General features: G+C 40.6%; 1 protein-coding gene across 3 annotated transcripts in view; it reads right to left on the reverse strand.

Annotated features, from left to right (window-relative positions):
* kif6 (kinesin family member 6) overlaps positions 1–25,248 on the reverse strand; it is a 273,774-nt gene that overhangs the window by 63,342 nt on the left and 185,184 nt on the right. For 2 of the 3 annotated variants that reach the window (XM_020044540.1, XM_013131828.4), the window contains exons 16-17: positions 23,142–23,192; positions 209–293 (exon numbers count right to left, since the gene is read on the reverse strand). In XM_020044540.1, the coding sequence (XP_019900099.1) occupies positions 209–293; positions 23,142–23,192 (136 nt within the window). The remainder of the gene's footprint in view (positions 1–208; positions 294–23,141; positions 23,193–25,248) is intronic. The other variant, XM_029125384.2, reaches the window with a different exon arrangement.

Here is a 25,248-nt window from a genome sequence, read left to right on the forward strand (position 1 = left end):
ATGGACTTTTCCATATTTTATTGAGTTATCGATTTCATGTTGTAATACAATAAAACGTGGAGAAGTCCAAGGCGATTAACAGCATCATTTTATAACAACTAACAATTATTAATTTTTTTGCTGCTCTTATGTTAGTTCTTTGACAAGTACATTAGTTCACAGAACAATGTCTAATTTCTCGAGGACACACAAACAGCATCATAAATACCTCTTCTTTTCTTCCTCCAGCTGTCTGCAGATGTTTTCTTCCACATGGTCCACCTCCTCTTTCTCTATTGGTCTGCCAGCAACACCTATGCATACATGGGGACAAACAGGCTTGTAAATATTAAAACACATATTTACCTTATTGTAGGAAGCCCAAAAAACTTGCAGACAATAACCTTACTTAGGACTGGCAGCATTTCCTCACAAGCGTACATTTCCTTTGTTTACTATACTTGCAGGAATTTTTTGCAGAATCCTTGCAGAAATGAAAACCATACACACATAGAAACCCATTTCCAAAAAAGTTGGGACGCCGCATAAAATGCAAATAATGACAGAATGCAATGATGTGCAAATCATATAATCCCTTTATTTAACTGAAAATTATACAAAGACAAAAAATCTAATGTTGAACCAGATAAATGTTATTGTTTTTGGAAAAATATATGCCCATTTTGTATTTGATGCCAGCAACATGTTTATTACTTACTGTATCTCCTCTTCTTTTAACAATATTCTGTAAGCGTTTGGGAACTGAGGAGACCAATTGCTGTAGTTCAGAAACTGAAATGTTTTGCCATTCTGGCTTGGTTTAGGATTTCAGCTGCACAACAGTTCAGTGTCTCCTTTGTCATATTTTTTGTTTCATAATGTGCCAGGACTGCTGTCACATCCTGTCTAAGGAAGCAGGAGTCAAACACAGGGAGTAGCTTGCGTCTGTTAATTGAGAGGCTAAGCAAACGTAGGAAGGTGCCTAAGCAGGCAAAACACAATAAATGCTGGGCAACAGTATTCCCAGATAAAAAGAAAGCGTGCTAACAAACAGAACGGTGCCAACAAACAATATCCCACAACCCCCTCCTAACCAATAGACATACATATACCTAAACGAATCAAACAACAATAAACAGGTGCGCCTGGTGATTGCAGAGGGAAAGGGGCGTGGTGGCTTCTGAAGGCTGGTGAAGCAGACCGCCAGAGCCCAAGAGCACCAGCAGGGGGAGCCCCAGGGGAGGGAGTCATGACAACTGCAGACAGGCCAGTTCAGCACCCAGTCCCTTTTACTACTGAGCCATGCTGTTGTGGTTTGGCTGAAATAAGCAAGGCCTTCCCTAAAAAAGACATTGTCTGGATGGCAACATATGTAGCTCCAAAACCTTTATATATTGTTGAGCATTAATGGTGCCTTCACTGAAGGCCATGCCATGTGCACTAATTCATCCCTATACCATCACAGATGTTGGCTATTGAAGTGTGCGTTCATAATAACATGGATGGTCCCTTCCCTTTTAGCCCAGAGGACGATTCCCACATGATGCCTACATTTTGATTTGTCAGACCACAGTTTTCCACTTCGCCTCAGTTCATCTTAAATGAGCTTCGCCCCAGAGAATGCAGCAGCATTTCTGGATCTTTTTATATCTGGTTTCTTCCTTGCATGGTAGAGTTTTAACTTGCAACTTGTGTTCACAGGTAATGGTTTTCGGAAGTGTTCCGGAGCCCAAGCAGTGATTTCCACTACTGAATCGTGTCTGTTTTTCATGCAGTGCCACCTGATGACCCGGCCATCCAGTTTTGGTTTTCAGCCTTATCCCTTGCATACAGAGATTTCCCTGGATTCTCTGAATCTTTTAATGTTATTATGTACTGTAGATTGAGATCCTCAAATTCTTTCCAATTTTATATTGAGAAATGTTATTATTAAATTGTAGCAGTCTGAACCCCTCCCCATCTTTAGTTCTGAGGGACTCATCATCTCTGGGATGCTCTTTTAATACCCAATCATGTTACTGAACTGTTGCTAATGAACCTAATTAGTTGTGAGATGTTCCACCAGGTTCTTTTTTTGTATTACACAACTTTTCCAGTCTTTTGTTGCCCTGTCCCAGCTTTTTTTAAACATGTTACTGGCATCAAACTCAAAGTGGGCATATATAACATTCATTATGTTGTCTTTGTACTATTTTCTATCGACTGCAGGTTTTAAATGATTTGCACTCTTTGCGTTCTGTTTTTATGTTCCATTTTACACAGCGTCCCAACTTTTTTGGAAATGGGGTTGTACTTTGTAGATATCTATAGAAAAAGTGCTGTGAAAAAGCATTCACCCACTTCCTGATTTCCTCTATTATTGTATAGTTTTCATACTAAACGGTCTCAGATCTTCAAATGTAATATAAGACAAAGAGAGACCCAATAATGATGACATATTGCTTACATATACCATTTAACACTATTAAGGCAAAAAATATGCAGTGAGAAAGATTATTCTTTGTGATGGAGCTATTTTGTTTCCAATGGTCATGGGGCCTTGTTAACGTCAACAACTTCATAATGTTGTGTCCTCTCTCTCATCTTATCTTCATCCGCTTATCCGGTATCGGGTCGCTGGGGCAGCAGTTCCAGTAGGGGACCCCAAACTTCCCTTTCCCGAGCCACATTTGCCACCTCTGTCTGGGGGATCCCGAGGCGTTCCCAGGCCAGTGTCGAAATATAATCTTTCCACCTAGTCCTGGGCCTACCCCGAGGTCTAATCCCAGCTGGACATGCTTGGAACATCTCCCTAGGGAGACTTTCTGGGGGCATCCTTACCAGATGCCCGAACCACCTCAACTGGCTCCTTTCATTGCAAAGGATCAGCGACTCCGAGTTCCTCACAGATGACTAAGCTTCTCACCCTATCTCTAAGGGAGAAGCCAGCCACCCTTCTGAGAAAACCCATTTCAGCTGATCTAGCGCTGAAGCCCTATTGTGTTTCTTGATGTTCATTATCATTATTATTAGGGCTTCAGCAAGCAAAGGCGTTAAAGCCCTATTTTGTTTCTTGGCATTCATTATGAATATTATTATTCGTCTCCCATTTTCTGTAAAAAATGCTAATTCCTGTGAGATAAAAGGTTGCAATGGGTCCACAATTTACATGGTAGTACAAGCCCAATGGCCAAGATGCCAACTTTGGAAGCTCACCACACCCACCCCTTTTAACCTAGTGTCTTTAAAGTTGGTACATACGTCAATCTCCTCACAAGGAACACTTTTGCCAATGGCACTTATAAAATCTGCCATATTGGATTTTCCTCCATTTTTGATTTTGTGAAAATCACTTGAAACACTACTTCTATCGTACCAAATGACCGATCTTTACGTAGTTGAATATTTGGCATCTATGGGCCAAGCCCTCTCAACGCAAGTTAAGCCAGACAATTTTGTTGATAAACATAGCTGCCATTGACCAATAAACATTAGCATGGGCATGGCCTGATACATAAATGCATATGAATAAAACGAAAAATGTGCATTGGTAAACATGTTCAAAACCATCTCAAGAATCAAGATATGCAGGCACTTTCAGCTCAACCGTACGGGGGCACTATAAAACACAAATGTTTATAATGGGTGATATCTTTTGATCCATTTGACTCAGAATGATGATATATCACACACATGCTGAGGGACATGAATCCAGCTAAGCAGTAAAGTATGATTCAGTTTGGACTAATGGTGGCACTGATGGACTGGAAAAAACATTCAAGGAAGCTTTATGTCTGAAGGCAGCCATACTGTTTGAGATAAACACAAGTCTAACAGGATTCTAAAAACTTGGGTACTTAGTGGATATATACTTAAGCTGGTTCCATTTAGGCAAGTGGTTCTAGAGAAGAAGATGTTTGAAGTAGTTAACATCAGTCAGATGTAGTCCAAAATATGGAATCATTTATTTCAGTGAGTAATGGAAAGCAAACTTTTGTTATTAAGTGGAAGGTATACTGATATTTAGTCACGTATTCTTCATTTAAGTTTAATTACATTAAAACGTTCGGTTTTGGCGCATACCTTCTGTTGCTTTACTTTTCTCTAAAATGTTTTCATTTCTCACCAGAGAGAAGGGAAATGTAGTTTCTTAATAGGCAGATTCACCCTATTCAAACCACATTGTGGTGATTAAGACAACAATGACCACAATCCTTTGCACAACCTGTCCCTTTTGAAGTGGGGGAGACCAGTTTCGACAGAAGAAGCAGGTAGCTGGCTACATTCTGTGCCAAACCAAACTGCTCATATGGATCTGGTTTTACATCTCTGTTCAAATGTACAGATTCTACTAAGATAAGGAACCTATTTGCAAACAGTTACAGTGATGTTATCATGAGTGAGCTGGTTAGTTAGCTTTGCTATACAGTTTAGCATTACTCCGTCTTTGCTAATGCTAATGCTGACACTAGTTGGGGAAGTGGACGTCAAAGCAAAAGTGTTTTTACCAGGACGCTAGTGAAGCAAACATTTTTACTGTATGTAGTCAGTCATGTTAGAAAAGCATTAACTAATGCTACATGTAGGTAGCCAATGCAACCTAACCTTATTGCAGAGATGGAGCCTCGGTTTTACGGTCTCAGTCACATAGACGTGGTCTTGGTCTGGGTCTCCAGGGTTTGGGTCTTGGTCTGTGTCTCAGTCTCCAGTGTTGTGGTCTTGGTGAACTATAATTCCTGAGTTCGTATCTCCTCGCAGGGGAAGCGAAGTATGCATTGTGAATAATACCGTATTGACGAAAACTTCGCTGGCTGAAACTGTATACGTTTATATTGCGACTGTTTCTGGCATGGAACAGTTAATCTTCAGTGTCGCTAGCAATTGCTCAATTCTTATGATTATTCAATACTAGTAAGCCTATTACTGGCTAATAAGCTGTTAAAATGGCCAGTGGCAAAAGCAATACAATTCATAGACTAGGGCTGCACAAGTAATCTAATCGCAATTGCAATCGCAATCGCAATGTCACCCTATGCGATTACACAACTGCAAAAACGTGTGATTTAATTAAATAAAAAAGGTGTGCAGTTTTCTCTGTGTGCACTGCAGCCTGCTCATTATCCACGTCCACAGAATATATGACCGGGGGATGCCGACACTGCAGCGCACACAGTTACAGACAGAAGGCCACTTGAAACATGGAAGATAACAAGCAGGTTGGGGTTGCTGGATTGTTGCCCAAAAACGACCTCTGTCATATGGCAATATTTCGGTTTCAGGCTCAGCGACATTGAGGGAAAAAAAAGGTGCTGTGTAAAACATGCCAAATAGAAGATGTCACATCACGCGGTAACACAACACTTGTATATCAGCACCTGTGGAAGCACCCTTTAAAATATGATGAATGAATGAAAGTAAACACCCTGACTAGTAAAGAGTCAACTGAAAATCAGTGTCTAAGCCTAACAAAACATAACACAATTACAAATATGTTTACAAGTGGTAACGCCATACGACAAGTGCTCACAGAGATATGAAGATATCACCGACTCCATAACACATTACTTGGCAAGTGACATGGTGCCCATAGAGAGTTAGCAAGGAGGGATTTCAGAAATGAAAAACGCATCCTTTACAGGAGGCACCAGCTACCATCGCGGAACTATTTCTCGCAAGTTGCAATCCCTGAGCTTTACAACAAATGTCATGTGGAGGTTTTGGTGGAAATGGCTAATGTTAAGTTTTATGCACCACAACGGACCTGTGGTCAAGCAGGATGACTGAACCGTACATCAGCCTAACTGTGCACTTTGAACTGAAAAGCCGCTCCTTGCAAACCTCGTATTTCCCTGGGAACACACCGGAGAGAATATAGCATTGGGCCAAAAAAGAGGCTTTGGCTGCATGGGAGCTGTGTGAGGATCGTCAAGTCGCTATCACTACAGACAACGGCAGTAACATCATTAAAGCGGTAGAGATGAATCATTGGACCAGGGTCCATTGTTTTGGATGTAGGCTTCACCTTGGAATTGGTAATCTAAATAGATTTTTATCTATTTTATTACATATTTTTTTACGCCTGTAAAAATGCTGGATTAAAAACAACCAACAGGCTAGGTCATAGGATTGAACCCAAATGCTGTATTGCCTTGTAAGTGTAGATATATTGATTGTATAAGTTAGTGAACAGTTGTAAGCTGTTGTAAGCAATGAAGCAAAATATTAATTGTTTGTAATATGAGCTAAAACGGAAGGTGCAAGTAGGAGAACAGGAAACCCTGTTCAAGCGGTTGCCGGGGAGAGAAAGATTTAGTATGTCTGTCTTTTGAGAAACAGGACACAGGTTAGAGACACACACACATAGTCGGACAGACAACACAGAAACCACAAGGGGGGCAAGGGGATACTTGCAGTTATCCTTATAAGGAATAGAACTGGGATTGGGCCAATGGCACACTTGTTTTGTTAACTTAACGCCTCTATCTTTTGGGCGTAGTGGAAGTATAAAATGATGTTTTGACTGTTGATCCTTAGACATTGTGCGGCGACACTTGTCTCCAAAAGCTTTTGTAATAAATGGAATATGCGGTACGGTAATTGACCTGACTCCTGGTGTTTTATTCTCCTTTCCAACATACCAACTCGGGGAAGTGTTGACTGCAACATAAGCTACTGTTCTTTTTTATGAACTTTTTTTCTTACTAAAAGCAACATCTTATTCTCTTATTACTACTTTATATCATGATTTCTTAAAAAACTATTCTATTCAATAATGACAGTTTACTTAAATCTTTTTTAAACTTGAACGAAGTTGCTGGAACCCTCTTATGCTTGTACGTTTTTTTATTATTATTATTATTATTATTATTATTCTCCAGGGCCATTTTCAGAGGTCCATAGCTTGGACCCCTCTGGTTCAAAACACTCCAAACTGTGCCCATACTCCTCATGGTGGCGCTGTAGCACTCAGTCGAAAATGGAAAAAGTGAAAAAAGCTCAGATCTCATGAACCGAATTTCGTAGAGACACTCAACCAAGTTCCAGATATACCCCTTCTCATGTTGACCAAAAAAGTATCTTGGGGCTTTCAAATTCGCCCTTTGGATTTTCCTCCATTTTGAATTTGGTGAAAAACTTGTTACGACATCTCCTCCGAGACCGCTGAACGGATTTGCATGCCGTTTGGTGTGAAGGACCTTTGAACCATTATCTTTAAAAGTTATATAAGGAAAGTTGATATCTCAAATATTATGGCCGAAATCAGCGAATGAAATTGAGCTGGGTGGGTCTATGACTTTAGAGCGCCATTAATCCCAAATGGAACATCAAACAGCTAACAAACAAAACATACTCGTAAATGTGTCTGCTAGGAATGGACAGAAAAAGTAATATACAGAAATACCGCTTGGGGGCTTGCTAGTTCCTCAGGTGGCTAGCAAGCTCAAGGCAAGGTGACTAATGCAGGGTGACTAACCCTATGTGGCTAACGCAGGGTGGCTAATGCAAGGTGGCTAAAGCAAGGTGGGTAACGCTAGGTGGCTAACACAAGATGGCTAATATACGCACTCCTCCCTCCACACTATCACACACACATTATATTCTCTCTTCACACACAAGACACACTCTTTGCTCCACACACATATTCCTACCCTACCCTCCCTCCCTCCAAATACACTTTCTCTCTTCTCTTTTTACACACTCTCTTATATCTCCACATAAAAATCACACACATTCTCCTATCACTCAGCTGAGGAGGAATGGGAGAAGGTCATGTGGTCTGATGAGACAAAAATAGAGCTCGCCGTGTTTGGAGGAAGAAGAAGGATAAGTAGAACCCCAAGAACACCATCCCAACCGTGAAGCATGGAGGTGGAAACATCATTCTTTGGGGATGCTTTTCTGCTAGGGTGACAGGACGACTGCACCATACTCTGCCTTCTTAGGGAGTTTTTCCTAGCCACTAAAAATCAACACTAGTGTTGTTTGCTTCTTGGGGTTTCAGGCCAGGTGTCTCTGTAAAGCACTTTGTGACCACTGCTGTTGTAAAAAGGGCTTTATAAATAAATTTAATTGAAATTTGATTGAGGATGGATGGGGCCATGTATCGCGAGATCTTGGCCAACAATCTCCTTCCTTCAGTAAGAGCATTGAAGATGGGTCGTGGCTGGGTCTTCCAGCATGACAACGACCCGAAACACACAGCCAGGGCAACTAAGGAGTGGCTCCGTAAGTAGCATCTCAAGGTCCTGGAGTGGCCTAGCCAGTCTCCAGACCTGAACCCAATAGAAAATCTTTGGAGGGAGCTGAAGGTCTGTATTGCCCAGCGACAGCCCCGAAACCTGAAGGATCTGGAGAAGGTCTGTATAGATGAGTGGGCCAAAATCCCTGCTGCAGTGTGTGCAAACCTGGTCAAGAACTACATGAAACGTATGATCTCTGTAATTGCAAGGTCTCTGCACCAAATATTAAGTTCTGCTTTTCTGATGTATCAAATAATTATGTCATGCAATAAAATACAAATTAATTATTTAAAAATCATACAATTAGATTTTCTATGAGTTTTGATTCCGTCACTCATAGTTGAAGAGTACCTATGATACAAATTACAGACTTCTACATGCTTTGTAAGTGGGAAAACCTGCAAAATATATATATGTCACCTGAAATTACTTCCACTGACCAGTGTTTTTAACATGAAAGCTTTTGCTGTACTATGTTACAGTCCTATGTAATGAAAATGGGATTTTAAAGTTATAACAGGCAATGTTCCCGACTCATGCCAACAAGGACACTAGACATTTTGTTCCATTCTCTAATTAGTAGGGTGATGATATCATAAAAGGTCATGTTGTTATGAGTACTGTTTTGTTGCAGTTTAAATCCTGATGAGTTATTTGTTTAAGGATTGATATCGAAGGTTGCTTCAGTATGAAGAGGATGGTTTGTTATATACATTTTTGAACTAATGTACATTTGAGAAATGTCTGCTTTTCTCTTATCTGGTAACTCTGATCTTTGTTTCTGACATGTCTGAATGACATCAGTGGAACATTATGACCTCTTACCATCGGTTCATCTGCCCAAACCAATAAGGGTATCAGTCCTTTGTTCTTCAGGAATGTGGTTGATTGTCTTTTACAATGTGCTCCTACCCCCTGGACAGTAAACACCTAGGGCAGGAAGTATAAGGATTGGAGGACAGCCTGCCCTTGTATTGTTGACATAAGACAGCTGGGCAGTATCTTACCACACCCCTTTTAACTGTAATAAATACTGACTGGTCATGTATTTTCCTCAGAGATTCCTCACAGGAATCTTTTGACGCATCTATCTATTTGCAAATAACCTGCTAATTATGCCAAGAGAATTTTGTCTCTGTACTTACTTCCATTAAGAGTTCCTATCGATGGAATTACCATAACACCCCAAATTCTGGCAGGTTGTATAGCTGCCCATTCGTCTTGGCAAAATTCCTCCAGGTCATGCAAAGTCTTTGGTCGTCTTGCATAAACCACACATTTGAGATCTCCCCTGAGTGACTGTAATGGCCACTCCAGAACCTTCACCTTTTTCTGCTGTAACCACTGGAGGGTCAACTTGTGCTTTGGGTCATTGTCATGCTAGAAAGTCCAAGAGCGTCCCATGCACACTTTTCGTTCAGAAGAATGCAAATTGTCTACCAGTATTTTCTGAACATGCTGCATTAATCTTTCCATACATTTTCACAAATTACCTTTAGAGCTCACACACCCCCAAAACAGCAGTGAGCCACCGCCATGCTTCAAAGTGGGGATGGTATTCTGTTCACTATAAGCCTTGCTGACCCCTCTCCAAACATGGTTGTAACCATAAAGCTCTATTTTGGTCCTGTCACTCCAAATTACAGTGTGCCAGAAGCTGTGAGGCATGTCAAGGTGCGGTCAGGCATATTGTTACCAGGCTTTATTGTGGCATAAGCACAGTAAAGGCTTCTTTCTGGCAACTCGACCATGCAGCTCATTATTGTTCAAGTATCATTGTATTTTGCTCCTTGAAACAACCACACTGTCTTTTTCCAGAGAAGCCTGTATTTCTCCTGAGGTGGGTTTTTCTTTGTATCTCAAAAAAAAAAAAATCTGTCTGAAATCTTTCTCGATCTGCTTGACCTTGGCTTAGTATCAAGAGATCCCCGAATTTTCTTTTTTTTCATTTACTTAATTAGTGATTGAACAGTGCTGACTGTCTGTAACAGGGCCAAACATTCAAGGGTATTTAAACTTTTGATCTGGACCATTTGGGTGATTTCTATGTGATAATAAATGGCTTCATATGATCACTACCCTTAAATAAAATTCATGATCATTCATATTTTTCAAAATTACACAACGCCTGCCATGGTATGCAAATTTATGAGCACAACTGTATATAATCAGTTGTCTTAACTATCTTTTACCTCTGCTTTTTTCTGCTGGTAACTCGTTAATGTGCCTGTGAAATTCACGAGGTACCAGCGGGAAAAATATTAGGAAAAAGTTAGGCTAAATAGATGAGGTACACAAATATATTTCTAAATATAGAGGTACAGACAAGACAATTCACACGGGAGCATGATAACACTTTTTATACATTTTATACTTTTTTATACATTTTAATACGAAACCTATGAAATTAGTGAAATGACAAACACTCGTTTTGAGTTTGTCTTTAACTATATCAACTAGAAGCCTACATTAAACACAAATATAATAAATACACAAACACAATACAGCCAAAGTGTATCAAATGTTGCGCTGATAATGCCAGTGGTGTCATGTCACTGCTTAAATGATTTGACCCCAGCGGAGCACAGGGTATTGTGCAATACCCTATAACCAATCTGACCCCTATCAATCTAGATAGGTGCGTTCTCTGTCCTCCCAATCTTTCAAGACCATACCCTCAAGGACACTTGGCAAGAACATTCCTCTCAAGAACACAAATACATTCTTAGCGTTCTTGGAATGGATAAACAGCCAAGGACTGTAACCAGCTAATAGTTTATTTTAACCAGTATGGTAGTAGATAAATGTAGCTGCCATTTTGATGTACAAAAGTTGGTCAGGGGCTAATGACTTTCAATAGGGGATGATTACTTTGTCATTTAAATTATATACGGGTTTAGAAAATACACTGACATGCGGATATAGGGGTGTACTGATTTTGATTCGAGCTAGAAAATGTTTAGGGGTCGATTTCGACTGCGAAATTTAAAAGGATTTGGTGATTCTGTGATTAAGTTACCACACGTCATTAATTGTGGCCAGCTGTTACCACCTCCATCATGTCCATGCAACTGATTGTGTACGGTTCATGTAAAGGAGATTTATACCGAGTGCACTCATAAAACCGTTAAAAACAACTATACCGCTCTATACTTGCAAGACTTTTATTATTTTAACTTTGGTAGCAACAGGTAGACTTAGAGATTCGTTAGCAACAATAAGACCCCCGGTTTTTGTATTTTAGCTTCTAAATAAAAGTCTGCAGTCAAACATTATAAACATATGGCAGCAACAATAAGACTTCCAATTATTGTATGTTGCCTTCAAGATAATAGTCTGCGGTGTGTCTATAATTTGTATTGTGTAGGCCACATTTTCAAAGGAAAAACTATGTGGGGGACATTATAAATGAAACACAATTACTATTTAAATAATACTTTACATAAGTTAAATAATATTACAGGGTGGAACAAACTGAGAAATGGTTAGAGCATATGTAAACTAATGTAAAGAACATTATCTAATATAAAAACAAATCCTATTTTGATGTTATTGCTGTTAATTTGCTTCTGCTCATTTGCTTTGGAGATGGATTGTGTAATACATCTAACCATGTTAGGCGTCTTCACAATGCACCTTAGCCTAGGGCTAAGAGCGTCCTAAGCCCTGGGCTAAGCAAGTGTTCACACTTGAAGTGGGCTAGCACCACCCTTAGCCTAGGGCTAGCTGGCCATGCTCTGGAGCAGTGTTTGCACCGACTTTTCAGGGCTAGCCCCAGAAAAACGACAAAATAACCACTGTCAAATGGGGTAAAGAACAAAGCCATAGAACGTTTATTGTCCAATCACAAAACCTGCCCTTTCACTTTATTTACATACAGTATGCTGGTGATGCGCTCCGTTACCTACAGCTCTGTCTGTTTTGATCCTTTCATTCTGCAAAATGTTGTTGTTTCATTATACCTGCTACATCTTAGTGAAATAGTTATTGCAGCTGGCTTTGGATGTAAATCTAGCAAATATGTTGAAAGAATGAAGGTTGACTTGTGTTTTTCTTTCTTCACGTAGTTTAAAGAAAGTTGTTCAAGCAAATAGCTGCAGGGTGGGCATCTTGATCAGTCGATGTCATGAAGTCATTAATTGAACCAGTGCTTAGAACAATGCAGTGTGAAAAGGCCTTATATTTTCCATCCCCCCGCTGTAACATACAAGGGATTCTATTTGCGGAAAAACTCTTCAGTACTGCAGTGAATGTATTGTATGAAATACTCAGGAGAGTTTGTAAAATTACAAATACACTCACCTAAACGATTATTAGGAACACCATACTAATACTGTGTTTGATCCCCTTTCACGGCCTTAATTCTACGTGGCATTGATTCATCAAGGTGTTGAAAGCATTCCTTAGAAATGTAGGCCCATATTGATAGGATAGCATCTTGCAGTTGATGGAGATTTGTGGGATGCACATGCAGGGTACAAAGCTCCCGTTCCACCACATCCCAAAGATGCTCTATTGGGTTGAGATCTGGTGACTATGGGGGCCATTTCAGTACAGTGAACTCATTGTCATGTTCAAGAAACCAATTTGAAATTATTCGAGCTTTGTGACATGGTGCATTATCCTGCTGGAAGTAGCCATCAGAGGATGGGTACATGGTGGTCATAAAGGGATGGACATGGTCAGAAACAATGCTCAGGTAGGCCGTGGCATTTAAACAATGCCCAATTGGCACTAAGGGGCCTAAAATGTGCCAAGAAAACATCCCCCACACCATTACACCACCACCACCAGCCTGAACAGTAGTAACAAGGCATGATGGATCCATGTTCTCATTCTGTTTACGCCAAATTCTGACTCTTCCATTTGAATGTCTCAACAGAAATCGAGACTCATCAGACCATGCAACATTCTTCCAGTCTTCAACTGTCCAATTTTGGTGACCTCGTGCAAATTGTAGTCTCTTTTTCCTATTTGTAGTGGAGATGAGTGGTACCCGGTGGGGTCTTCTGCTGTTGTAGCCCATCTGCCTCAAGGATGTGCGTGTTGTGGCTTCACAAATGCTTTGCTGCATACCTCGATTGTAACAAGTGTTAATTTCAGTCAAAGTTGCTCTTCTATCAGCTTGAATCAGTCGGCCCATTCTCCTCTGACCTCTAGCATCAACAAGGCATTTTCGCCCACAGGACTGCCGCATACTGGATGTTTTTCCCTTTTCACACCATTCTTTGTAAACCCTAGAAATGGTTGTCCGTGAAAATCCCAGTAACTGAGCAGATTGTGAAATACTCAGACCGGCCCGTCTGGCACCAACAACCATGCCACGCTCAAAATTGCTTAAATCACCTTTCTTTCCCATTCTGACATTCAGTTTGGAGTTCAGGAGATTGTCTTGACCAGGACCACACCCCTAAATGCATTGAAACAACTGCCATGTGATTGGTTGATTAGATAATTGCATTAATGAGAAATTGAACAGGTGTTCCTAATAATCCTTTAGGTGAGTGTATAACGTGAAATCATGAGGCACTGTGCTGCATCCAGCAAAACTATATATTGTAGTCCCTCTTTAACTCCCAATGCAACACACTATAGTGTACATGGAATTCATATTGCCTCATAAGTTAGTAGCTATTTACTTTTTTTAGGAGTCTGACTAGTTACTCCATCTAAATTTATTCTGATGACATGAACATTATAACAGACAGTTTAACTAATAATAATCTGCCTTTTAGAGATGGTGTCATGCCTTCAAGCCTCAGTAGCTAATTTATGCTCATGCAGCTAAGTTAATTCTCTGTTTCCATTTGTACCATGACTTGCTAATATAAGCAAATGTTTAGTGGAATGCAACATTGCCATGATAAAATAATTGCTAGAAGAGCCTCAGTCTAAGCTAGCGTAGTTCACCTTAAATCATTGAGGTGACATGAACATTATAACTAATTCTTCATCTATTAAACATTTGCTTTTGGTAGAGATGTTGTTGTGTGTTCAAGCCTCAGTAGATAATCCAATCTCAGGAGTCAAGTTATTTCTATGTTTTAATTTTTATCTACAATTCCACTTCTAACTGAGGGCTAAACTTATCAATTGCATCTTTAAATTGTAGACATGGCAGTTAAATTAAAACAAAGTTGTAATTTAAAACCAACACATAGGTGTGTAGGCTATATGCCCATGCCCTACCAAAGTCAACATATTTTTACAGTAAGAATAGGGGGGGTATTTTCCAAATAAATACAAATCTGGAAAGGTATTGGTTTTATTGTTGCCACCTGTAATAGTATTTTGATCATAAACATTTATCAATTCTATGATAAATAGTTTGCTCAATCACTGATGTTAACACACACACTTCAGCAAACATCCATCATCCATCATCTTCCGCTTATCCGGGGCCGGGTCGCGGGGGCAGCAGTCTAAGCAGAGATGCCCAGACTTCCCTCTCCCCAGACACTTCCTCCAGCTCTTCCGGGGGGGACACCGAGGCGTTCCCAGGCCAGCCAGGAGACATAGTCCCTCCAGCGTGTCCTAGGTCTTCCCCGGGGTCTCCTCCCGGTGGGACGGGACCGGAACACCTTCCCGGGAAGGTGTTCCGGAGGCATCCAAAACAGATGCCCAAGCCACCTCAGCTGACCCCTCTCGATGTGGAGGAGCAGCGGCTCTACTCTGAGCTCCTCCCGGGTGACCGAGCTTCTCACCCTATCTCTAAGGGATCGCCCAGCCACCCTGCGAAGAAAACTCATTTTGGCCGCCTGTATCCGGGATCTTGTCCTTTCGGTCATGACCCAAAGCTCATGACCATAGGTGAGAGTAGGAACGTAGATTGACCAGTAAATCTTCACCACGACACACCGATACATCGACCGCATTACTGCAGAAGCTGCACCGATCCGTCTGTCAATCTCCCGTTCCATCCTTCCCTCACTTGTGAACAAGACTTCTAGATACTTAAACTCCTCCACTTGAGGCAGGCACTCTTCACCAACCTGAAGTGGGCAAACCACCCTTTTCCAACTGAGAACCATGGCCTCAGATTTGGAAGTACTGATTCTCATCCCCACCGCTTCATACTCGGCTGCAAACTGATTTGAAGGGGCCAACACGACAACATCATCCGCAAAGAGCAGGGACGAAATCGTGTGGTCCCCAAATCTGACACCCTCCGGCCCCTGGAAATTCTGTCCATAACAATTACGAACAGAACCGGCGACAAAGGGCAGCCCTGCCGGAGTCCAACATGCACTGGGAACAAGTCTGACTTACTGCCGGCAATGCGGACAAAGCTCCTGCTTCGATCGTACAGGGACCTGATAGCCCTTAGCAAAGGACCCAGGGCCCCATATTCCCGAAGCACCCTCCACAGGATGCCGCGAGGGACACAGTCGAATGCCTTCTCCAAATCCACAAAAGACATGTGGATTGGTTGGGCAAACTCCCATGAACCCTCCAACACCCCGTAGAGGGTATAGAGCTGGTCCAGTGTTCCACGGCCCAGATGAAAACCAAACTGTTCCTCCTGAATCCGAGGTTCTACTATCGGCCGTATTCTCCTCTCCAGAACCCTGGCATAGACTTTCCCGGGGAGGCTGAGAAGTGTGATCCCCCTATAGTTGGAACACACCCTCCGGTCTCCCTTCTTAAAAAGAGGGACCACCACCCCGGTCTGCCATCCCAGAGGCACTGTCCCCGATCGCCACGCGATGTTGCACAGGCGTGTCAACCAAGACAGCCCCACAACATCCAGAGACTTGAGGTACTCAGGGCGGATCTCATCCACCCCCGGTGCCTTGCCACCGAGGAGTTTCTTGACCACCTCTGTGACTTCAGCCCGGGTGATGGACGAGTCCACCTCTGAGCCCTCATCCTCTGCTTCCTCAATGGAAGACGTGACGGCGGGATTGAGGAGATCCTCGAAGTACTCCTTCCACCGCCCGACGACATCCCCAGTTGAGGTCAACAGCTGCCCACCTCTACTGTAAACAGCGTTGGTAGGGCACTGTTTCTCTCTCCTGAGGTGCCGGACGGTTTGCCAGAATCTCTTCGAGGCCAAACATTCAGTAAACATACCTTTGAAATTATAATGATTATCTGTTCTGAACCCATCATTAACTTACAACAAGCAAAAGTTGATTTAGTTTTGCTCTGCGATGAGGAAGACTGAAAAACTTCCATACAATTAGGCTACATTTATTACATTGTGAAAATTTCAAACAACTACCTAGTTACATTGTTTGGTACTTAAGGTGTTGTACTGCTCTGTCAGACATTTGAAGTATCCATTTTTATCTGATGCAGACAATTGTATTATAAAACCAATTGAGGTAAATGTCCTGAAAACTATGGCAATGTAACATGCAAGGAAATTCAGTTTGACAAAACATTGGCGGCATAATATACATAACACAGTATCTGTTGTTCTTTTTTACTCAGTGAGATTACATTTGGTGACCAGGGTTTTACTTTGAGTTTACTTTGTGTGAATGTTTCAAGTTGGCTACATGGGGCACTAAAACATAGATGTCGTATTGCTTTGCAACAATGGATATAAGTAAAAAAAATTGCAATCTGGCAAGTAGCTTCAATGCTTAAAACCGCTAAATGCTGCTTGCAGGTTTAATTAGTATCATTATTATTTGGGGTTCTCTGGTAGGAGAAACCCCACTGTTAGTGTTAGTATTATTATTATTATCATCATTAGGGGTTCTTCGGTAGGAAAAACCTTATTGTTATTGTTAGTATTATTTTATGTTTTCCTTGAAACCGCTGAATAACTAAATAAAGTCCTTGGTGAAAAATGATATAAATTGGACAACTGACAATATAGACCACATATACCTACCACAGAGACCTGACCCAATTCCTCCACAGGGAGCGCTACAGGCCATGCCCAAATTAATTTTTTTCCGCAATGATACCATTTCAACCTCAACCGACCTAGAACACTGATTCTTTGCCGATGCAACAGAAAAAGGTCAAATCTATGTTTATTTCCATCTTCATAATTTTGTATAGACATGTATAACCATGTACATAATTTCTGTTCTAATAGGCAATGTTAATGGTTTAGAGATGTTTCTGTAAGGTTTGTATGCAGGGAAAAAAGGTTTGCTTGTTATTGCCCACCTTGCTTGCTTCTTGAGATAACATCACTCTGTCATATGAGATGGCCCCAGAACAGATTGGAATGTGTCCCTAATTGATAAGGGGTCTATTTTTCAGGACTAGTTTTGTTATCCTTAGATCAGTAAACCAACCCCCATGCCTTTAGTTTTAGGATACAAACCAGAGTGGGGTTCAGGGAAGCTCTCTTGCATTTTCTTCACTTTTGGCTACATATTTGCTCTGGCAAACATCTTGAATCTCTGGAGAACTTTTATCTTTGATATGTGTACTGTAACTGTAATACTGTTTTAATTAATTGACTATTTGGAATTAATCTAAAACGGGTCAAAATCAACCTTTGTTATATCCCCAAGTTTTCTGAATTTGCCAAAACCACTGAATGATGCACTAAAGGGGAGGCTGCCTGGCTCTGTTCCAGTTGATTGGGCTCCAGAGATGTAGAAATCTTTACTCTCCTGAAAACCACCTTAACCTTGTTCCCAGCACTCAAGCATCTTGAAAATACTTTCATACCTGGACATAAGTTAGCTTGCTTGGATCCAAGCAAATGGAACTATGTGACTTTTGACTATTCTACCTGTGTCCCTTCCTATGTCATTGACCCACCACCCTGCGTTTGGGCCATGGACAATGTGAACGGGTTGTAAGAAGTCAATCCTATCATGAGGTATGATATCCACCCCCATACCCGCATGGGTTTCTGCCTCTCCTCGCCTACATGGCTATTAAGACTGTTCCTTACTAGAGGTGTGCCAGATGGGACCCTGTTTTCACTGCCCTCCCCATGTTCGTGTCCGGACTGCCTCCAAGGTTGAACCCTGCAGCCTCCTGCATGACATGGAGGCCTGCCCGACTGTGGTGAGAGAATGACTTTGGGCGGTCGTAAGGAGGGTGAGTGGTGATACCGTTTTCGTGGGTTCTCTATCAGCTGGCGTTGCCCGATAGCTGAGCTCTGTGCCTTATGTGCTTTGTGGTATATATGGCATGGTCTGTAAAAATAAGGGATTTTTGACAACTGGTTGCATACCCTTTAGCCAAAAGAGAGACAGTCTTACAATTAATGGATGAATGTTAAATAGTTTTATACTTCCTACAGGTCACACAGAATAGCGAGATGTGGAAATGTATGGGTGCAGTACCATGGGTGATGGGTGTGGCCGGATGATGGGTGTGGCCTACAGTATGGTTACAGTATGAGTCTATCCATGCATCAGACTAACAAATGTATATTAACAAATGTATATTACATTTTGTTCAATCAAATATGCAATACATTCTGTCTCAAAATTGATATTGGCCAGATGTGTAAGAAATAAATAGTATTTCAATATTTTGGATTATAGAGAATAGAGAGCATGGCTCTTGTGGTACGTGGAAGTAGAGTGATGTTTCCAAAGACAAGAGAAGGTTGATTGTTTAGAGTTAATTGGGTGGTTATTGTTTCTGTGGGTCTTTTGGTGATTTGGTCCTGTGTTATTTAGTCAAGAAAAGGTATATGAAAAGGTATACATTTTTTATTAAATGTGACATTTTGATATGTTGGTTGGTCAATTTTATTAATGAGTTTGACGTGGACAGACAATAGGACAGATAATGTGTTAAAGGGATTGTTAAGATTTGATACAGGTAGATTTGGTGCTCTGATTAGGCGTAAACAAGTAATAGTGCTGAAACTAAGCTAAATTATGGGAACTTAAAATGGGCGAAGTAGAAATTCTAAATAATAATAAAATTCATAAAACAATTTATAGATATTGGAAAACGGTAATGTGATCATGACATTAATCCAATTTGGTCTAATCTAGAAAGAAAGGAATATAGCCTAACTAGCTTTCACCATCTTTGGATAGTAAATAGGATTGACCGTTCTTAGTCAATCACATGACGTCAACCTCTTTTCTTGCCAAGTTTCGACCTGGCCAAACTCGACGGCAGCACAATTTTCCACTAACACATTATTTTTCCTGCTTGCTCTACTAATCTCCAGGTTTAATTTGTCTCATAATGTAACTTATGAATGCGATATTTAAAGTATGTAACAATGATGTATGTCGTTTGTGTCATCCTCTCCCTTTCATCCACTCCTATTATTCCACTGATACCGAATTATACATACTTGTTTTCTAGATTTTTGTTTCGTGGTTTAGTTTTACTAGGTGGCCTTATTCCAACTTATGATGTCATGGTAGCCCTTGACAAAATCCAAATAATATTCACATTTCATTGACAAATTGGCAATAACGTCTTATTGACTTTACAATCATGGCACATGATATATTCTACAAACTGTGCCGCTTTCAATCTACCAAGTTGGTGCAGTCCATTATGTTGTTCTGACATTTTTAAGGATGTCTTATCCACTATCATTAAGGATTTCAAACAATTAGAGGAGAATGTTTCTTAAATCCCATATTGGTCCCTGATCTTTGGTAGTTTATGGTATGTCATCAGTTCCATTATTTTTAACATTCTTTCCTTGCTTTATGCTTCTTATTTTTTTTCATCAGTTGTCGTTGCTTTTGTTTCTGTCACCGTGTAACTGACTTTCCTTTGGGTAATCCTACTTTAATGTGAATGCGTACCATGTGTGTCCTTTTGGACACAGAAGGGGGACTGAAGGAACCAAATTTCTTCAATTTCTTCGATTCTTCAATATTTAGTTTAGACATGTATATCTATGTACGATAGTTACTTTCGTAATTCCAGTTCTATGAGTGGAGCGTCGCCCATAGGGGCTTTGCTCTTATTGGCTTGTTTTACCCCTCTGCCAATGGGCAGTCACTGAAAATGTAAATATGCAAATCACACCTCTCATGGCCATCTGCTCCTTGGCTATAAAAGAGGTCGTCATACTCTGTTCTGTCTCCCGACATACCTTTTATTCACAAGAAAAGCAGTCAGTGAACGGTCAGGGTATGAACCCTATCGACGACTCTCCACTCATATAACTATTGCTCTATATCGTGAAGCTTAGCCCATATCGGCTTCGCTCCTATTGGTTTAGAGCAAAGCGAGCGAGCCCAAGATGTACTCCCTGCCGTTCTCCTACCTCACCGACAAGATAAGTGCCCAACAGGATGCCAGCCCAGAGAACATACAGAGAACCGTGACTCTGTGCACAAGCAGACGCTCAAGCACACATCATGCAAGTGTCCTACTAAAAACCGCACAGGTACATTGGAGCATCGGACGGAACCATGTCAAATGCACCATCCCAGTAGCTCAACGGACCCAACTCACACCCCAGTCTCATCCACATTGAGCACAGCGTGCCTGCAGCCATGTCACGCAAGTAAATCTCCACGTGTGGAGTGGGCCCCAAACCCCCTAAGCAAAGGAGTGCCACGTGACTTGTAGGCCAGATCAATCGCCTCACACAACCAGTGAGACAGACGCTATTTCGACAACGGCTGGCCCACCTTGGGGCCCCCGTGAGACACAAAGAGCTAAGGAGAAAACACCCACAACACCATTTTCATGGACCGAATCGACAGATGTTTATGTACGGTGTGAATGCAAAAGGTTTGCTTACAAATATAGCCAGAATCAAGGGCTTGGTGTCCCAAAACAACCAAGAGAAGCTCATCCATGCTTTTATCTATAGTAGGGTTGACTACTGTAATGGCCTCTTAACTGGACTCATCAAAAAGACTGCTGCAGCTCATTCAGAATGCTGCTGCTAGAATGTTAACCAGAACTAAGAGAACAGAGCACATCACTCCAGTTATTAAATCTTAGCACAATCTTTGCTTCCAGTCAGTTACAGAATAGCTTTTAAAGTGGTGCTTTTAGTTTAAAAATCACTGAATGGTTTGAGCCCCGAAAACATTTCTGATATGTTTGAAGAATATAAACTGAGCAGGGCTCTTAGATCCATGAGCACAGGTCAGCTAGTAGAAGTCCAAACTAAACATTGTCAAGTTGTGTTTAGCAGTTATGCTGCACACAAATGGAATAAACTACCAGAAGATCTTAGACTTGCCCCAAACGTATACATTTTTAATCCAGGTTAAAAACACTTCTCTTTTCATGCGCCTGTGACTGAGCACATAAACTTAACCACTGTTTAGCCTTACAGTTTTTATAGATCCCATGTTTTTATGCCGTTTTTATTCTATTTCTATTTTATTATTCTACATTTTATTATGATGATGTGGTTTTTGATGCTTTCATTTGAGTATTTTAATGCTATTGGCTTTTAATATTCTTCTTATTTTTCTTTGTAAAGCACATTGAATTGAAAGTCCAATTGACTTGCAAATTGGCATACAGGTGTCTCATACACGCCTCCCAATAGGGTGATAAGGAACAAGAGATACATCCCAAGATGGCGGACATATGCATCCATAAACTTCATGTGTGCATTCCATTATGGCACAATGAAAATATAGAGCATGTATGCCTACCATACAGACACTGGACCCGATTTCTCTACAGGGGTCGCCACAGGCCAGGCTCTAATAATTTGTTTTCCCATTGATACTATTTCCACCCTGATTGACCTAAAATCCTGATTCTTTGACTACATGCCTAATTCCCCAGGAGGTGAATAACCAATCATGTCTTCCATCTTGGATATTTTGTACAGTGAACTTTTTATAAAACCTATAAAAATTTACTTATAATCAATAATAACTCTGATTGACCTGGCAATCAGCATACATGTGCCTTACAGATGTCGCTAAAAGCTAAAAGAAATAATACAATATGGTGGACAATATGGCTGACCAGAGTAAAAATTATATTAAAGTGCTTACCATGGGATTATTTCTGCTGCCATATGCTTACAATATCGTTTTGGCTGCTTCCCCATGCTCACCATGGCACAGAATAACCCCGTCCCATGATTGATTGCAATTATATTTATTTGTATTATTTTGGCCTATACTGCTAAATAACCCATAAAATCCACCATGATGGATTTTTCTGTATAGTGGACATTTTGCAAAACTTATAGAAATGTACTTCAAATCAATAATATGTCTGTTTGACATGCACTTTGGCATACAAGTGTCTCATACATGCCTCCCTTTAGGGTGATATGGAATAAGAGATACGTTGCAAGAATGCGAACAAAATGGCCAATTCATGTTAAAAAAGCATGCACAATGTTAATGTGTGCATACCATCAAGGAACAATTACCTATGCACTTCATATTATTTCTGCATGCTGATGCCAATCCCATATGTCAGCATGTGCATTAGTTTGTCAATATCTCCAAAGACAGCGAAACCGCAGCCAACATAATTCTGACAATTTTCATACACATACACATACAGACACAAATGTCCCCTGCCAGACTATTTTCCTATCATGTTAACGCTCCATGGCAATGTCTGTGTCTATGGCTTTAGAAAGTGGTCTTTTGAGTCAGTGGCATTTATGGCCATACACACATAGACACAAGTGTCCACTACCAGACTATTTTCTCTATTACTATATCCTGTACTTCGTATATTATACTTGAGTCCATACACATTTTCAATGTGTCTGACCATGTCTGACTTTTCCAGCTTGTAACTGGTGATCTATTTCACTATACTCGCCATATAGGACCCGGTCCTATTGTTGTTTGCAACTATATTTGTAGTTGATTCTCTTGTAGTACAATATATTCTATAACACTTACAATCCAGTTAGTTTCTGTGCCTGTGCTGTTAATTTTATTCAGCCTTTCCTTCACATCTTTATAAAGGGTATAAATAACTGTGATGACTGTTCTTGCATTGCTGGTTTGGGCGATAAAGTCTGCGAAAACATACTGCTGCTGTTGAGAAGCAATGTGCACAATCCTGAGTAGGAAGACAACGTACCATAAGCGGCTCTCTGCATCCGACGTAACTCCAACTGCTTCTTCAGTTCATCTGATAAATACAAAGAAATGGAAGAAAGATAATGAAAGATAAGACAGTGAGAAACCAGAGAGCAGGGGGGCATAGAAGTAGATATTTTAGTTACAGATGATGTACTGTACTGAAAATATTTCTTCTTTAAAGGTCCAGGTTATTCACTCCCCATCATTCTGTCATTAGAAAACATTGCTCATCCCATTGGCATTCACCCTCAGCAAGTGTTTATTGTAAACTCCTCTCTAGTGGGTAGTTGCTGCAATTAATTACACAGCTGACGCAACTATGCAATATTCTACTTGGGTGTTACAGAAATTAGTAGTACATTTATTTTCTAAACCAATTGTTGAGGATCATCAGACATTCAGAATACCATCCAGAAATACACTAATATTACTAATAGATGTACTGAACTTAGTTAACTCAATGATTATTTTGATTAAACATCTTATTAGCCTAAATCAAAGTGTGGAATCTGAGCATTATAACAATTATAATATGAATGTACGTTTCATTGGAAGTGAATGTGCCTAGATAATGAGAACAACAGAAACCTCTCTGTTTAGATTATCTTTCTGTAGGTTGCGCTCTGATAACCGCAGGACTGTTTACATTGACCATTTGGCATAGGGTTTACTGTCTTGGAAACCTGATCTTTGCTAGGTAGACACCCTTCAATGTATATATCAGCTTGTAACCAACATTACAGTGAGAAGAGATGGAGTCAGATGAGATTGAGGTTGTGTAAGGAAGACCAGGTCTGTAACCTCAAGAAGACTATCCAATGCTGCAATAAATAATTTAATTACTCTCTCCATTGACAACCGGGTATGCGATAATTAATTCAACCTCTATATGAAACAGCTGATTTCTAACAGCATGCTGCCGCGACCGGATGGACAAGTTTTAATGATTCTACTGAACTTCAATTGGTGAGCTAAGGGGCTCGTTTTGCAAACGCGAGGAAGTTGTTTTTCCCCGTTACTGGTTGCTGAACAGTGAGTTGTAAAACTACACCATATAATGAACTGTCAAGATTGCAAAAGGGTTTACTTCCTGACTGGGCCACGAATTACATAGTGTAAAATATCTCTAGGGATGGATACATTGGAGACAAGACCTGGTTACTCCCTGACTGGGCCAAAAATTAAATTGTGCAAAATATATCTAGGGGTGGATAAATTGGAGAGAAGACTTGGTTAGTCCCTAACTAGGCCACAAATAAAATCGCACAAAAATCTCCAAGGGTGGATAAATTGGAGAAGCTCTGAACTGTATTTCGTTAACAATTTCGTTGACAATTGACTAATTGCTTTAGGCGATTATACAGTGACTTGTACAAGTGAAATATAGTGCCGTCCAGTTGTACAAATAAGACGGGAAGAGGACTGCAGCCTCTGGGATGACACATTCATATTTAAAAACCATGGTGCAAATAGAACACCATCAAGAAAGAAAAGGATCATTAACAACGATGCCTGGAATCGAAATGGACAGAAAGTAAAATAATGTTTTCCAGCTAAACAAGATGGATTCCAAGGAAGTTGTATATGGACAGATGGAGAGTGTGGTACATACGAAGAGAGAAGACAAATTAAAGTTAAGATGGCCGAGAAAGGACAAAAGTCGAAAGGCAAGAAAGGTGACAATCAAAATGGATGATTTGACCACCTGCCCGACGGACAAGATGGAGTTTCTCTTATGGGATCCTGGAATCATGGACAATACTAGGAACTGACGTGAGCTTTCATAATCATTGATTCAGAGATCCTAAATGTTTATTTCCTAAAATGTATCGTACCTAACTATTAAATGAAGCTGGAAATTATCAAGGAAACCTGATCACCTTCCTTGGTAATAGCCAAGCTTATTTAATTGAATATTACATGTAGTTTGAAAATAGGTATTCAAGACATAACCTGTTTTGTTTTGCTTTGTCATATTCACTATGTAATTTTGAATCAAACGTATTTATTGCGTTGATGATCATCTTTAATACCATAAGGCCTCAAGGAGGGTCTCACGACAATGTGGGTAGGTTTTAACCGAGGCGCACCACAGGGTAACCATC

The sequence above is a fragment of the Esox lucius genome, chromosome 15 (assembly GCF_011004845.1).
Source record: "Esox lucius isolate fEsoLuc1 chromosome 15, fEsoLuc1.pri, whole genome shotgun sequence".
NCBI classification, from domain to species: domain Eukaryota; kingdom Metazoa; phylum Chordata; class Actinopteri; order Esociformes; family Esocidae; genus Esox; species Esox lucius.